The 15,518-nt window shown below is 33.5% G+C and overlaps 1 protein-coding gene across 1 annotated transcript; it reads left to right on the top strand.

The window, feature by feature from the left end:
* The first annotated feature begins 382 nt into the window (after positions 1–382).
* Positions 383–15,198, top strand: LOC143083170 (uncharacterized). The gene is made up of 2 exons (XM_076259405.1): positions 383–1,839; positions 12,927–15,198. The coding sequence occupies exon 2, from the start codon at positions 12,931–12,933 to the stop codon at positions 14,626–14,628; it is 1,698 nt and encodes a 565-aa protein (XP_076115520.1). The 5' UTR covers positions 383–1,839; positions 12,927–12,930; the 3' UTR covers positions 14,629–15,198.
* Positions 15,199–15,518: the final 320 nt, after the last annotated feature.

Below are 15,518 nucleotides of genomic sequence, written 5' to 3'. Positions count from 1 at the left end.
ACAAAAGCGTGTATCAATTTGACGCAATCGTTTGTGTTGAAAGCCATTGGCTTTATACATCTATGGCTGTATATTAGTTACAAGTAGGGCACAAAGGAAACCAGAAAAAATACCGTTTGAAAAAAATACATGTGAAAATAAATATAAAAACAACTCATTAACGGTTTAGTATCAATATATTACTGCAATGATAGTTTGCATTTGCTATCGGTGTTGATCATTATGTACAGTTATGTTCTTCTTATCTATGATTTTAGTGGAAAGAAGAAAATAGGAATTTTAGTATCATAGAAAAGTGGGGAAATTATAAAATAAGAAGATGTGGTATGATTGCCAATGAGACAGCTATCCACAAAAGACCAAAATGACACAGATATTAACAACTATAGGTCACCGTACGGCCTTCAACAATGAGCAAAGCCCATACCGCATAGTCAGCTATAAAAGGTCCCGATAAGACAATGTAAAACAATTCAAACGAGAAAACTAACGGCCTTATTTATGTAAAAAAATAAAACAAAAAAACAAATATGTAACCATAAACAAACGACAACCACTGAATTACAGGCTCCTGACTTGGGACAGGCACATACATAAATAATGTGGCGGGGTTAAAGTTGTAAAGGGATATTCGTAACTTTGAAAAATAGTCTACAAAACACCTATTAGAAAACAAAAACAAACGCAATATTAACCCCAGAAAATCTTAAGTTATTTGAAGTGCTCATGGAACGATGCAATCTCAGGTACAGAGATCATATTCGTTGCGTTCAATACTTCGTAACACTACACTCAATATCAAATGCAGTATTGCGGATCATGTATGAAACGGATATGACCTCTGCGTCGGAGAGTGGGGAGGATGAGCTGACCTTGCTCTTCATGTGACATCTCTCACATTCTTGATTAAATCATTCAATTGTTTGAAATATGTCATCTACTCTAACATGTTATTCATCATTAAACGTGATACAGAATTGATAAGACCTTTCAACTTAACCAATCATCTACTGGGATCGTCTGCAGCACTTTGATTATTCTTTAAACAATGGGGGCTCAAAGGGTTAAACGAGAGCTGTTGATTCTTTGTTTTACAGACCATGAAAAGAAAGTACATTTTGTACAGTCAATAATTAAAGCAGGAAATTAATTTCTTATTCTATCAAGTTTATGGATATTGAGACAACTTGACAAATAACTAAAAAGCTTAGTGTTTGATCAAACAATGAAAGGTTGGCGCTTACAAATGAAGGAACATTGACATACGGTGAAAGGGCTTCAGGATGAATGACAATAAAATTAAGCAATGAATCATAGGCACTATTAGATCGAGGCTACTTGGATATAGAAGCTATCCATTTGTTACAGTTTTTGATAACAACATTATATATACAAAATATAACCTTACTACGGTGACGTGTCGTGATTTCCAGGGTAATACACAATAGGAATTCAGAGAAAGGGACGTTTTAAAAAGCCCACAAGGTATCATATCAATAGACAAAGATGGAAATGTTCATGTTACGGGGACCGATGTATCATTAGTTTAAGTTTGGCAGTAGTTTAATTATCAATTGATGCCAAATATGTGTATAGCATAGTAAAGTCGAAGAATGAAAGGGTCGGGCTGTACGCCGACAAGTATCATAAACAATCACGCTCGATCTTGTAAGAGTTGCTAAATCAAGGAAACATAGTTCAAAACTATTATGTGTATGATTAGGTTTATATTTATCAATTCGTAAACTGATAGGAGAGGTGTTTGCATTTCACGTTTATGATATCTGTATTATATTGATACAGATTGATAAATGAGAAGAGAATTGGGCTAATAATGTGGTAAGGTCTATCTTATGTAATTAATATTTTAAAGTAAAATATAGTGGTATAAAATTAGGTTGATTTCATTCATTATTTTGTTATATCCGTTACAAGATTCACTTTAATGACTTTCTAAATCAAGTATGCATGGTCTTTACTACTGTGTAAAGAGGATAAAAACTTATAACACTATACATTAATTTCCCATATGCCTGAGGGAGATATGAAGATTTGTTCGCCTAACTAAGAATATTCATATTTCACGAGGGTTAAATAACTATAGGTCACCGTAAGGCCTTAAACAATGAGCAACGTTCAGCTATAAAAGGCCCCGAAACAGGAATTTTCTTATGTAAATTTTACCTTTTCTAACATCGGACTTTGACCTCTTTTCAACTGGTATTTACTGTGCGTATTGGTGTGTGTTGAATTATTCTACATTAACTAGAGGTATAGGGTGAGGGTTGAGATCTCACATAAAATGTTTAAGCCTTCTGCATTTTTTTCGCCTGTCCCAAGTCAGGAGCCTCCGTTCTTCGTTGGTCTTGTACGTTTTTTTTTGTTATTAATTTAGTTCATTTTTATGTTTTGGAGTTAGTATCTGGTCCATTTTCACTGAACTAGTTCACATTTTTATTTCGGGGCCAGCTAAGGACCACCTCCAGGTGCGAGATTTTCTCTTTGCTTTGAAGACCCATGTGTTGCCTTCGGATGTAATCTGCTCTTTGGTCGGGTTGTTGTCTCTTTGACATATTTCCAATTTGCATTCTAAATTTAATATCTTTCATCATTGATATTTTGTATCACAAGTTGTCTATTAACAACTGTTTGGATCATTCGAGATACTAATGATTTTCTTTCCACGGAATATATTATAGATTACTAAGCTGTATGTTTTTGAAGACAAAAACATTAATTCGGTATCTGTGATGAGATTATTTGCCCATGTTAAGGATTTTATAAATGCTTAATTACGTTTTTGTGTTACTCATCGGTTTGATGCCATATATATTAACGTTATTATACTGAACACGTTTAAGCAATATATTTCCATCCCAACTTTTTAAACCCTTAATTACTGCTAAAAAAAGTTGTCCGAAATCATTGCATTCGGCTCTACTTTATGAACATTTAAACACCGTGTAGAACGCCACATGCGGGGTGTCGGACATGTTTGACATGGGGTGGCAATTTTGAAGCGACGAAAAAGTAACAAGGTAAGTTCAAGCATCAAAATTTCTTATTTTAAGAACTCTCAGTACTATATAATGTATTGCACGGAAGGAACCACAACAATCTATTTTCTGAAAGCAGAAGCAGTCGTTTTTAGTGCTCAGTTTTCTCAAACACCTCGCCCTAGTTTTCCGTGTTGCAGATTTTGAGGCTTTATATGCAAATTTCTGTATAAAAAACTACTTTACACAACTACCCTCCGTATTATTTATATAGAATTGTATTCCTCTCATGGACTTCTACCAAATACCAGTTTCTTACTGAAAATTAATTGGTTTTAAAACTATTATTCGTCAAAAATATTTACAAAATCATTTACGATCTCGAATATACATTTGCATTTACGGAATTGATAAAAAAAAATCATAGAAAGATTAAAGATTGGTCTGTTCAAAGCATTTGATTAATTATTCCTATGCAAATTAATTTAAATCATTAATGATTTGATAATAAATCGGTTACACCCTTCTTCATTCATACGTGTAATTTTCATATTCTTACGTGTATTTGTTAATATTTTTGTTATTTAAAGGTATAATATAAAACAAATAACATTACACTTATATGCATATCCAATTATTTTTCTACTTTGAGGCTTTATTTGCTATGTTTATCAATAAAATGCACATTACTTATAAGACTAAAATATGGACCAAATGACATACCATAAGTTTGTAATTTGTCATCATAACAGTGTAGGTGTGTTTGAATAAAAAAGTATCAGATAGAGACCGATTTATTAGAAAATGTATTCTTTTTTTTCTTTTTTATGACAAGCCTCTACCCATTGAGATGCAAAATCTGACACCCCGAGCGACACTTTACATTCTAATGAATAATAGTTTTAAAACCAATTAATTTTAACTAAGAAATAGGAATTTGGTAGAAGTCCATGAGAGGAATACAATTCTATATAAATAATACGGAGGGTAGTTGTGTTAAGTAGTTTTTTATACAGAAATTTGCATACAGTCCACCACACAGCCCTCTATTTTTCGCTCATCTGGAGCGCTCTTTCATCTGGTATTAAATGTCAGATAAGCTAGTGTTATCTAAGTACTTGTCACTTTCAATTAAATATATTATTGTTTCAATTTTTATCTGTAAAAAGTTTAACTATGTACAAGATGGAGTAATATGATTCCCAACAATGTAAACACTACCTGACTACAGTTTTGTCATAGATGAAGATTTCACATTATGAATAAATAGCTGCGCCATGAGGGCATGATACGCTCGTCACATTTTCATAGAATAAAGTTCAATTTCTTTTCAATGTCATGTAAGAAATTTATGAAAATGAAAACAGAGCTTACATCAATGGATATTAACAATTCACCAAAGTTTCATGAGAATTGCTGAAAGCATTTTTGAGTAAATGTCGGAAAACTGGAAAGTCCCCCTTTTTAATAAATTTTAATCATTTATTCTTGTCGGGCCTTCGACTTTAGTCGAAAAAGCCAGACATAGCGAACCTACATTCCGTCAGCGTGGTTTCGGCGGCGGCATCGGCGACCACACATATTCACTCTGTGGTTAAAGTATTTGAAATTGTAATAACTTTCTTTAACTATACTGTTAAAATGAAATTCCATTTTTCCTGTATTTTCCTTACAAATGAACTTAGTTTTTCTGCCAGGAAAGAATATATTCACTCTGAGGTTAAAGTTTTTTAAAAAATTTAATAACTTTCTTATACTATCCTTGATTTGCACCAAACATGGACAGAATAAAATTGAGAATGGAAATGGGGAATGTGTCAAAGAGACACAACCCGACCAAATAAAAAACAACAGCAGAGGGTCACCAACAGGTCTTCAATGTAGCGAGAAATTCCCGCACCCGGAGGCGTCCTTCAGCTGGCCCCTAAACAAATATATACTAGTCCAGTGATAATGAACGCCATACTAATTTCCAAATTGTACACAAGAAACTAAAATTAAAATAATACAAGACTAACAAAGGCCAGAGGCTCCTGACTTGGGACAGGCGCAAAAATGCGGCGGGGTTAAACATGTTTGTGAGATCTCAACCCTCCCCCTATACCTCTAACCAATGTAGAAAAGTAAACGCATAACAATACGCACATTAAAATTCAGTTCAAGAGAAGTCCGAGTCTGATGTCAGAAGATGTAACCAAAGAAGCTTGTTTATGATCAAAAGCTAGTATCTAGAAGCTTTTGATCATAAACAAATATTTGTACCTGTTTTTCTGTATTTATATATATATATATTATATGGACTTAGTTTTTCTTCAAGTTAACATTACACACAGTCTGCAGTTAAAGTTTTTAAACATTTGTTAGATTCATAAACTATCCAATTTTACCAAACTTGGACATGTTGGACAGAAGCTTCTTAAAATTAAAAGATAGTATAGAGAGAAATATTTTTATTGATGTTTTCCCTCATTTTTGTTGAGTCTGAGATTAACAGCAAAAGTAGGCGAGACACTGGGTTCCGCTAAACCCTTACAAATTTTATAGTCTGGACGTTGTGATTTAAATAGGGTAGGAGGTGCTTATGAGTCAATACAAAACAAGATTGGTGTTTGTGACTTCTCCGCAAAGCACAAATCTTTAAAGAGTAACTGCAAAGTGTGGTCAGCTCAGAATTGGAATGTTGTTTCTCAGATGACTAAATGATAAACTAACAGTAACATTTGTCCTGAAATGTTATTGATCGTTATTAAGGGATGTGTGTGTGGAGTGGGAGGAGAGGCTGAGCCTTAGTGAAATTTACTATAAGAATAAATTGTGAAACCTCATTTATTGATTTCCAATTCATTAGTAAAATTTAAATGAAACTTTTATTCTAATTTTTCAACCCCCCCCCTTTTGTTCTTTATTTTATTAACTTGACTTGTGTGATACATGTAAAGTGCAAAATAACTAATAAGATGAACTTTGAAAATGCCAATTGTCATGCATTTTTAAATGTTAAATTTTATCTATTTAAAATGTTCTTTTATTATAACTAGTTGAAATGTTTATATTAAATAGTTACTTTCTGTTGATTTCTTTTGCATCTATACAAAAAGTCATGAAATTGTTTGTTCCTTTTTCTATATTATACACTTAAAATTATATTTCATGTTCTGCACAAAAACAATGTCACTTATATATACACCAGTTTTATCACAAAGGAGGCAGAAATTATCACTGTAGCTAGCAAGATATTTGAACCGACCCAACCTGTGTAATGTTAATTTTACTGATAATATTACAAATTTGACAAATTTCATTTAATGAATGTTGACAGCCACTTAGGTTTTATGTTGTTTTTATCTAAACAGTAGTTTTGTAAAACTTTTCAATTTGAGGGCTGTGTGTAGGACTGCATATAGAGCCTTAAAATCTGCAACACGGAAAACTAGGGCGTGGTGTTTAAGAAAACTGAGCACTGAGAACGACTGCTTCTGTTTTCAGGAAATAGATTATGTTGTGGTTCCTTCCGTGCAATACATTATATGGTACTGAGAGTTCTTAAAATAAGAAATTTTGATGCTTGAACTTACTTTTTTACTTTTTCGTCGCTTCAAAATTGCCACCCCATGTCAAACATAGCCGACACCCCGCATGTGGCGTTCTACACGGTGTTAAATGACACATAGTTTACAAGTGTGAACAAATCTTATGTACAGGTAATTTAACAAGGTGTATAGATGTGAACAAATTTAATGTGAAACCAGTGTCCATTACATTAAACTAATTGTAAACATGTTTACTGTACACGACGTTTGGTGTGAACACGGCCTTACATTGTAATTTCGGGGCCTTTCATAGCTGACAGTGCGGTATGGGCTTTGCTCGTTGTTGAAGGCCGTACGATGACCTATAGTTGTCAATTTTTGTGTCATTTGGTCTTGTGAAGAGTTTTCTCATTGGCAATCTTCTTTTTTTAATTAACCGTTACGATACAATTCACTTAATGCATTTGTTTTATTTCTTATTTAGTCTGGCAAACGGGAGATAATACAAACAGAACAATGTTTTTAATTATATGCATAATAGAATAGAATATTGTATTTCAAAATCGTTATATTGTTAGTAGATCCTTATTGCAAAATTATACACATCAGCAATTACAAAAACCTTACTACGTACTCTGAACGACCAATTAGATAATTTTGTAAATTTATTTACTATCGTACATCCTCTCACAATATTAATTAAAGAATCAAGTTTAAGGCAAAGCATAACAAAAAAACAATTTATGTGAAATTAACGGCCACAGTTCAATTTGAAGACGAGGTCTGACATGATAACAGAATGCCGACATGATTGATTTAACTGACAAATCTGTGCACCATTGGTAGCAATGGATGCTCAAGTTCCTCTAGGTTAAATCCTAAAGAGAACGAGGGCCATGATCCCCAAATACGTCGGGTCTTATTCGCATCACCCCCTGGTTTCAGGGGAGTAAAGATTAACAATTTAACAATTTCTAGATCATAAAACAGTTAAGCTCGAACTTGTACCAATTCAGAACCGGCCACTCAGGGTAGACATGAGATGGTCTCGACAGAACTTCCTGCGGTAACGCAGGAAAGTAAAAAACTAATATGATCCGACATACAATACAGGAACGGATCATGACCCCTTAATCTTGCCACGTGAGTGAGTCTATACACACTCATTTAATACACCCCCTATTTTTTTCTTAACCCCTTGAAAACCATAAGAAATTCTATTCCGAATTATAATTCCGGGAAACAGCGAATTTTATGAGATGATAGGAAAGTTTCAATACCCCCTTGTATGTTGTTCAAGTATATATCATAACCAATATCGGATAAGTGAGTTCCGTCATATCTATACAAGTTCATCTCTCGAGCTCGGATATTAGGATGCTGAATAACACAGTGCCCGTCATTCTAGGCATAATTGTTAAAAGCTGAGTTAACTCGTTTTCGAGATCTTTCGATAGCTTTTCCATCTGTAGCACCGTGTCAATACCTTCGCATTAGCATTTCGCTCCATACGATGCGAGTGTTAGGTAGAAGTAAATGCAGACGCAGAATATCCCTTTCAATATTTTGGATGAGTTCCAAAGTTTTAACTTTTACAAGATCATTGGAACCAAGCTGAAAGACTATCATGGCGGAGGAGAAAATTTGTCAACTGCATGGGATACATTAGCATTAAAATCATTCCACAACATACCCCTTTTTCCAAACCAGCGTATGTACACCCCTCTGCTTTGAAGACCAATGTTTGGGTCCCCGTTTCTCGTTTTTGCATTTGTCTGTGCCCAATATACAATTGAAGATCCGACGAAACAAATAGCTTTTGAACCTAAAAGGAGGTAATATGTATTATAATATTAAAAACACTTCGTTTGAGCTGTAATGAAAGTTAAAGACTCAGATACGAATATAGCGTAAATATGCAACGGAAGACCATCGACCGCACTGCTTGATAATATCGTCTTTAACACCATTTTTTGCCATATCAGTAGCTCGTCTTATCCGAAAAGGATGAGAACGAATGTGGAACGGTAGTTCACAGAAACCCAAACAATTTTGAAGCAGGGAACAAAATTGATATTTTGTTAAGGCCAAACCATTAAAATGTGTATATAATTTATTTGATCCATTTACGCTGGAGTAGCGAACCTGCTCTGTGCCCAATATTAAAAATTTAAAGTACAATATGTGTTCCAGGTGGATAAACTAAAATCATACTGATTGTTCCAATCACATTGCTGGTGGCTGATTGTCCTGGTAAAACTGTATAACACTCAATCGAATATTTAGAATACGATAGTTCTCAAAAGTTTGTTCAGCAAGCAATTCCATCGGCTTAGTCTAGTCATCTTTATTTTGTCCAACAACGTATGAAGTATCAGGTTTCTCTCTGAACAGTCTGAAAAATGAATAAAACAGCAGCAGACACAAGTAATTGTTGATAGAGTGTGAGGGGAGGTGGGTGGGTTTTTGAACTTTCACTTATCCAGAGCACCTAGTTCAAATGTGAGGCTGAAGTCACGTGATGTTTATAAGCCGGAAGCGAGATGCGGATCCTAATGATAAAATATTTCATTTAAGGAAAATAAATATATTAATCAAATCTCTTTCATTAAATTGGTTTATCTTATAAGTGATAGACCTTATTATTACATTTTAATTTACCTGTGTGCGTTGTTTTATTTAACGACATCTAGTCCCAGTTACAGTTGCCTTGTTGACATTCTAACTACATCGTTTTAACACAACCTGTACAGTCTATGTTTTATAGGCACCAACACGTATTGATTATGTATTTATATAGTTTCATAGATCATATGTATTCGTTCAGTGTACATGGTGTATGTTTACTTGTTTTTGTTTAGATGTCTTTTTGATCGAGTTAAGCCATTGATAATTTATGGTGTATCTTTTTTATGTTGTAATGTTTCACTACTGTCTCAGGTTAGGTTGAAGGTTGATGCCACTTTAAACGATTAACGCGCTGCATTAAAATGCACCCGTCCTAAGTCAGGAGCCTGCTGTTCAATGATATCGTTCTGATGTTGTATTGTACACAACAGTCCCAGATTAGCTAAAGGGGAGGAATGGGATCCCGCTAACATGTTCAACCCCGCCATATTCTGTATGAATAACCCTGTCCTAAGTAAGGAACCTGTAAGTCAGTGGTTGTCGTTTGTTTCTACATGTTCTATGTTACATCTTTTTTTTTGTTCATTGATTAGGTCGTTAGTTTTCTCGTTTGAATTATTTTTCATTTTTCATCAAGGCCCTTATGTAGCTTACTATGCGGTATGGGCTGTGCTAATTTGTGAATGCTGTACGGTGGCCTATAACTTTTAATTTCGGTGTCATTTGTCTCTTGTGGAAAGTTGTTTCAATTGAAATCATACCACATCTTCTTTTTTTATATTTCTCGTTTTTTGTTTTTTATATTGATTAGACCGTTGATTTTTCTGTTTAAATTGTTTTATGCAGGTCATTTGGGGGCCATTATAATGCGGTCTTCGTGTTGAAGACCGTACTTTGACCTATAATTATTAACTTTTCATCCATTGTGACTTGGACGGACAGTTGTCTCAATGGCACTCATACACCATTTTCTTATTCATCTGTACAATATTACAACAAAGAAACATTTAAATACTCAAAAGACCCTTTCAACAACTTTCGACACCGTCTAGTTGTCTCAAAGACAAAAACCATCATGATTATCATTACGTATAGATACTCGATTTGCGGTTATACACTGTCTTGACTATATAGCTACAGAAGACATATCAACCAAAAAATTAATTAAATATATTTCTCTGTCATGTACATGTAATTTTCTTATTGTTTGTATTTACACGACATTTCACGTTGAATTGATTTATAAAAAAAATACTGCAATCATTTTGCATCCTGATCAGCTTTCTCTCCAATTTTATGATTATGTCAGTCTTGCATTAAAGATTGTGCCGCATGCCAATAACGATTAATATGTTTCTGTAAATAAAGGCAACTGTAGTATACCGCTAAATCGATTGAGACAAAAACAAATCCGGGTAAAACTAAAACCGAGGGAAACACATCAACTATTTGAGAAAAACAACGAAACAACAGAAACAAAAGTGAACAAAAAACAAACGACAATGCAACATACACAAACACGAACTATAAGATAACAACCGCCATTTTCCTGACTTGGTACATAACATTTAAAAAAAAAATGGTAATTAAATTTTTTTCAATATTTATGAAATACAATAACTGGACTGTCCTTCCGTCCGTATAACATTTGTAAACACGATTGAGTTGGTGTTTTTCAGCCGATCTCCACCTTAGTTTTCGCAAGGGATAATAACATATAGATTCCCAAGGTCGAGTGAAAATATAACATCACTATTTTTTATCAACGAGGGACTACTCCGCTGCAAGAAACCTTGTTAAAATTGATGTTTTTCATTATGAATAGGGAAAAAATATATTTAATTGATTTCTCTTCCAATGTAACAACATTTGAGCAGTACATACATGTACTTGCGGTATCGAATTTTATTTTTCAACTCGTGAGTTACTATAGAGCTTGTTGTCATTGCAAATTCTTTTTGGACAGTGCCAAGCAGAGATTTTGAGTTCAACGACTTCGGTTATCCCTCATTTAACTATGTGGTAGTCCTCCCCAAATGATTGGCCGATATTGGTCTGAGTCCCGAAAAGCAACATTACTTGTCCCTTTGTCGTAGTGTCTTTCCACCATTCACAAAAAATGGTTTGTGGTGGGTTTTGTTTTACAAGAAGCAGGAATTACTTAGCATAAGAGTTTAAATTGGTGAATTAAAAAGATACACAGTATAGACTATATTATGGAGGCACCAAAGGCTAAAACTAACAGACATTGTACAGATATGTGCCGCACTTGTCAAAAGATATAAGACATTGCATTGTTAAATTAAACATCAACTACAATAAAACATGTTTTGTTTTTTTTTAATTTTCCTAATACCACCAGGACAGATAGGAGCTCAAAGTCTCAAAAGATGAACTGTGACTTACAGCCCATCATTTTCTTCATACTTAATTATAAATTCCACGTCATTTGGACTCTGTTGGAAAGTTGTTTCATTGTCAATGAAAGCCATAAAATTAATAGTGGTCAATACTAATATTTTTTTTAAAACGACGCCGGACTTTTTACATGTCATAGTCGTTCTCAACTGCATTTGTAGACAATTGTTGAAAAGGACTATTACGAGTATGAATATCGTGAATCTGTCTGATATACATTTGTATTTATAATGCATCGTTTAAAAAAGACTCCAAATATTTTCATAGTGGGCCAATTAAATTAAATTGATAAGTTAATTCGCCTTTCTCTACTACAGGGTTTACAATACTGTAGATTCTTTATTATTAGTTGAAAACTAATTTTATGACTTTTAAATAAAATTATGATTAAAAAAAATTGATGCTGTTAAACTTTATACTTTATTTATTTTGTCATATGTTTTGTTTCCGTCTTTTTTGTAACATCGATGTTTTTGTGATTTATTTAGACCTATTTGCTTTTTGATGTTTTATATTTTAGAACGTGTGAACTCGTATAAAACCATTTATTTCATAAACACTTGAAGTACTCACTGTATAATATCATTTGTTTTGTTTTTTTTTTTGTTATTGTTTTTAGCCAAAAGAGAAGTAAATAATTTGATGATAACAAAAAACCTTTCAATAGAAAAGTGAATGCATGAATCTTTTAAATCAAAACGATTGAAAAGACTAATTACAATAACAACCTGGCAGTAAACTAGGTTCTAACAAACAAACAATTGGGCATATGTATACATTCTATATATTTGCATGACAAACTCAAGAAAAGGAGGATGAGATTAAAGATTGAAGTGATCTTGGCATGTAAACGTTTTTGCGCATAATTTATATTTTATTACTTCTTTTCATTGGCCAATTTTTATCGAACATTCACAGATAGCAAACTATTCAGCACTGCAGGTGATTGCGAAACATTATCATATAATTACATTAGACGTATGTTTCATTATAATACGTTATACTGATTGGCTACATTGCAATCTCGCGTTATTCCTTAAGCAATTTCATTACACAATAAAATTCATCATTCATAATGACACGAGGTCCCACAATAAAGTGCACAGATAAATTAAATAAAAACTTGATAAAAATCGTGTTTTCATGATCCTAGCTAAAAAATGTAATTATAAGTATTGAATGCCTCTTTTTTTTTACCATGCGCACATTTTTAGAATGAAGCGCATCCGCGCTTCATACAAAATGTACTTCGGTCAACGCTTTTACACCCTAATAAAGTTACAAAAAGAGGAATTCAATTCTTGAATAAAATTTAATATTGAAATTCAATTAAACTAAGAAATTTTTTTTTCAGAGTAATGGCAAGTAACTGGAATGTTTGTGGAGTTTGTGAACTACGCAATACCAGTAAACAATCAGTCATATGGTGTTCAGATTGTGAGGAGGGTCTCTGTGATAATTGTAAGGACCATCATAGTTTATCCAAAGGATCGCGTAATCATGGAACCGTGACGATAGCCGAGTACCAGAAGGTACCAAGTAACGTTATTCAAATAGCACAGTCCTGCAAGAAACATGATCAAAAGTATCAAATAATCTGTAAGACGCATGATTGTCCATGCTGTAAACGTTGCGTAGTTGAGGATCACAATAAATGTGAAGATTTAAAAGATATAGATGATGTCATAAAAGGTATTAAGTCTTCAAATGTATTCCAAGATATCGAAAAGACTATGAACGAGGTTAAAACCCATATCCAAAGAATTCGAAAAGATCGTGAAGAAAATTTAGCGTCTTTGAAAGAACAAAAGAAGAACATTAAAATTAAGATTCAAAAAGCTAAAACATCAATTAATAATCACCTAGACAAACTCCATCAGGCAGTACTGAAAGATCTTGATTCAACAGTGGAGACAGAGAATAAGAAAATTCGTCAGCTACTGAGTGAAGTGGAGAATAAGGAAAAAGAAATTGAAGAATTCAAAGCTTGTTTACCGAACATTAAGCATTATGCTTCCGAAATGCAAACATTCATTGCAGCAAAAGAAATGGAACGCGATTTAGCAAAGCAAGAGCATTTCGTTCAATCGCTAATTAAAAACGGAAAATTGAATCATCCACAAATGTCTTTGAAAATTGAAACGATTTTACAGAATATTCCAATTAATATAGAATCCTTTGGAGAAATAACTGTTGTTAATGACCCGAACAAACTTATGATAAGTAGGATGAAGGATCAACAGGCTCAACAGATGAGTTTAGTTCCGTCACCAAAGTCCATTGAAAACCTGACACTAATGTTAGAAATGATTGTCAACGTCGATGCAAGAAAGATCAGAGGATGTACCATTATACCTGATGGAAGGATGATGTTTACTTGTAACAATCAACAAAAAGTTATAGGAATAAACAAAGATGGTACAAAGGACTTTGAAATAAAACCAGGTAAATGTTTTGATATGGTGTACATAGGTAACAATAAAATTGCTGTTACTGCTGGTCGTTACTTTGGACCGTATATCATCAACTGCATTGACATAAATCAAAGAAAAGTAACGACAAAGTTTGATGTTGGATCAGAAAATACAGGTGTAGTGCTAACAAACGAAGGAACATTAATATATTGTTCAGGGAATAAAGGGTTTAGGACGATTGATTTAAATGACGATACACAAGGTTCAATAAAATCCGGACCACTTTGTAATTGGGGATATCCATGTGTAACAACGTTTGATAAACACCTGTTTTATACTAACCCCGACAGCAACACAGTTACATGCAGTGATTTCGAAGGACAGTTACAATGGGAATTCAAGGAGGAAAACGTTTTAAAATATCCACAAGGTATCTCCGTAGACAACGATGGAAATGTATACGTAGTGGGGACCAGTTCAAACAATGTAGTGGTTATTTCTCATGACGGAAAACATTACAGACAAATTATATCTTCCACTGTAGGTCTAACTAGTCCACAGGCATTGCATTATGACCAGTCAACAAACTCACTACTGGTGGCAAACAAACAGGACCGCGCTTTTTTGTTTAGTGTAAAGTAGTAACAGAAGTAAATCGGATTTGAATAAAGTGTGTATGTACACTATCAGCATAAAACAAATGATGCCAGTTACTCTATAAACCTGTTAATTCATCCTGAGACATGACACAGGTTAAGACCTTTCACATGTTTCAACTTAACCAATCATCTACTGAGATCAATGGCAACTCACTTGGCTAAAAAAATTTAAACAATTGGTGCCAAAATGGTTAAAAGTATTCGACCCAGAGAGCTGTTGATTCTTTGTTTTACAGTCCATGATTTTAATATATAATCGAAGATTGATTCTTCTGATCTTACCTATGAAGTTTTTTCATATTTCAACTATTTTTAAAGGAATAATGCCACTTGGAAATATATTTATAGAAAATTGCATTGTAAGCGCTCTTGTTTACATTTCTTGTAGGATTTTTTTGAAATTTATAGCAAAAGTTACATCAGCAAATTCTCGGAAAGTCTGCGCTTATCAACATTTTTACAGGGTTGATGCCCTTTTGGGAATACATGTATATATTGAAAATGCGATTTCACGCATACATTTCATGTAAGATGTGGATAGAATATCTTCTTATTTGTATTGTTTTTAAGCCATTTGTATACGACCGTAAACCATTTTTTTTTTCATATTTTTTTTTCTCTCAAAATTTTCCATTATTCATTGATTATTTCGGATTTATATATAAAAGCAAACAATAATGATATGAGAGGAGATACACACCAAACAGGGTGTGTAAATTATTGTATATAACAGATTAACAGTATTGCGCAATAACAAGAAATCTTCAATTGCTCAGTATTACGCAATATCACAGTATTGCGCAATAGCAAGAAATCTTCAATTGCACAGTATTGCGCAATAGCAAGAAATCTGCAGTAGCGTTGTATTGCTCA

The sequence above is a fragment of the Mytilus galloprovincialis genome, chromosome 7 (genome assembly GCF_965363235.1).
Source record: "Mytilus galloprovincialis chromosome 7, xbMytGall1.hap1.1, whole genome shotgun sequence".
In the NCBI taxonomy this organism is placed as follows: Eukaryota; Metazoa; Mollusca; class Bivalvia; order Mytilida; family Mytilidae; genus Mytilus; species Mytilus galloprovincialis.
The sequence above is the reverse complement of the archived record's forward strand: the minus strand, read 5'-3'. Positions and strand labels throughout refer to the sequence as shown.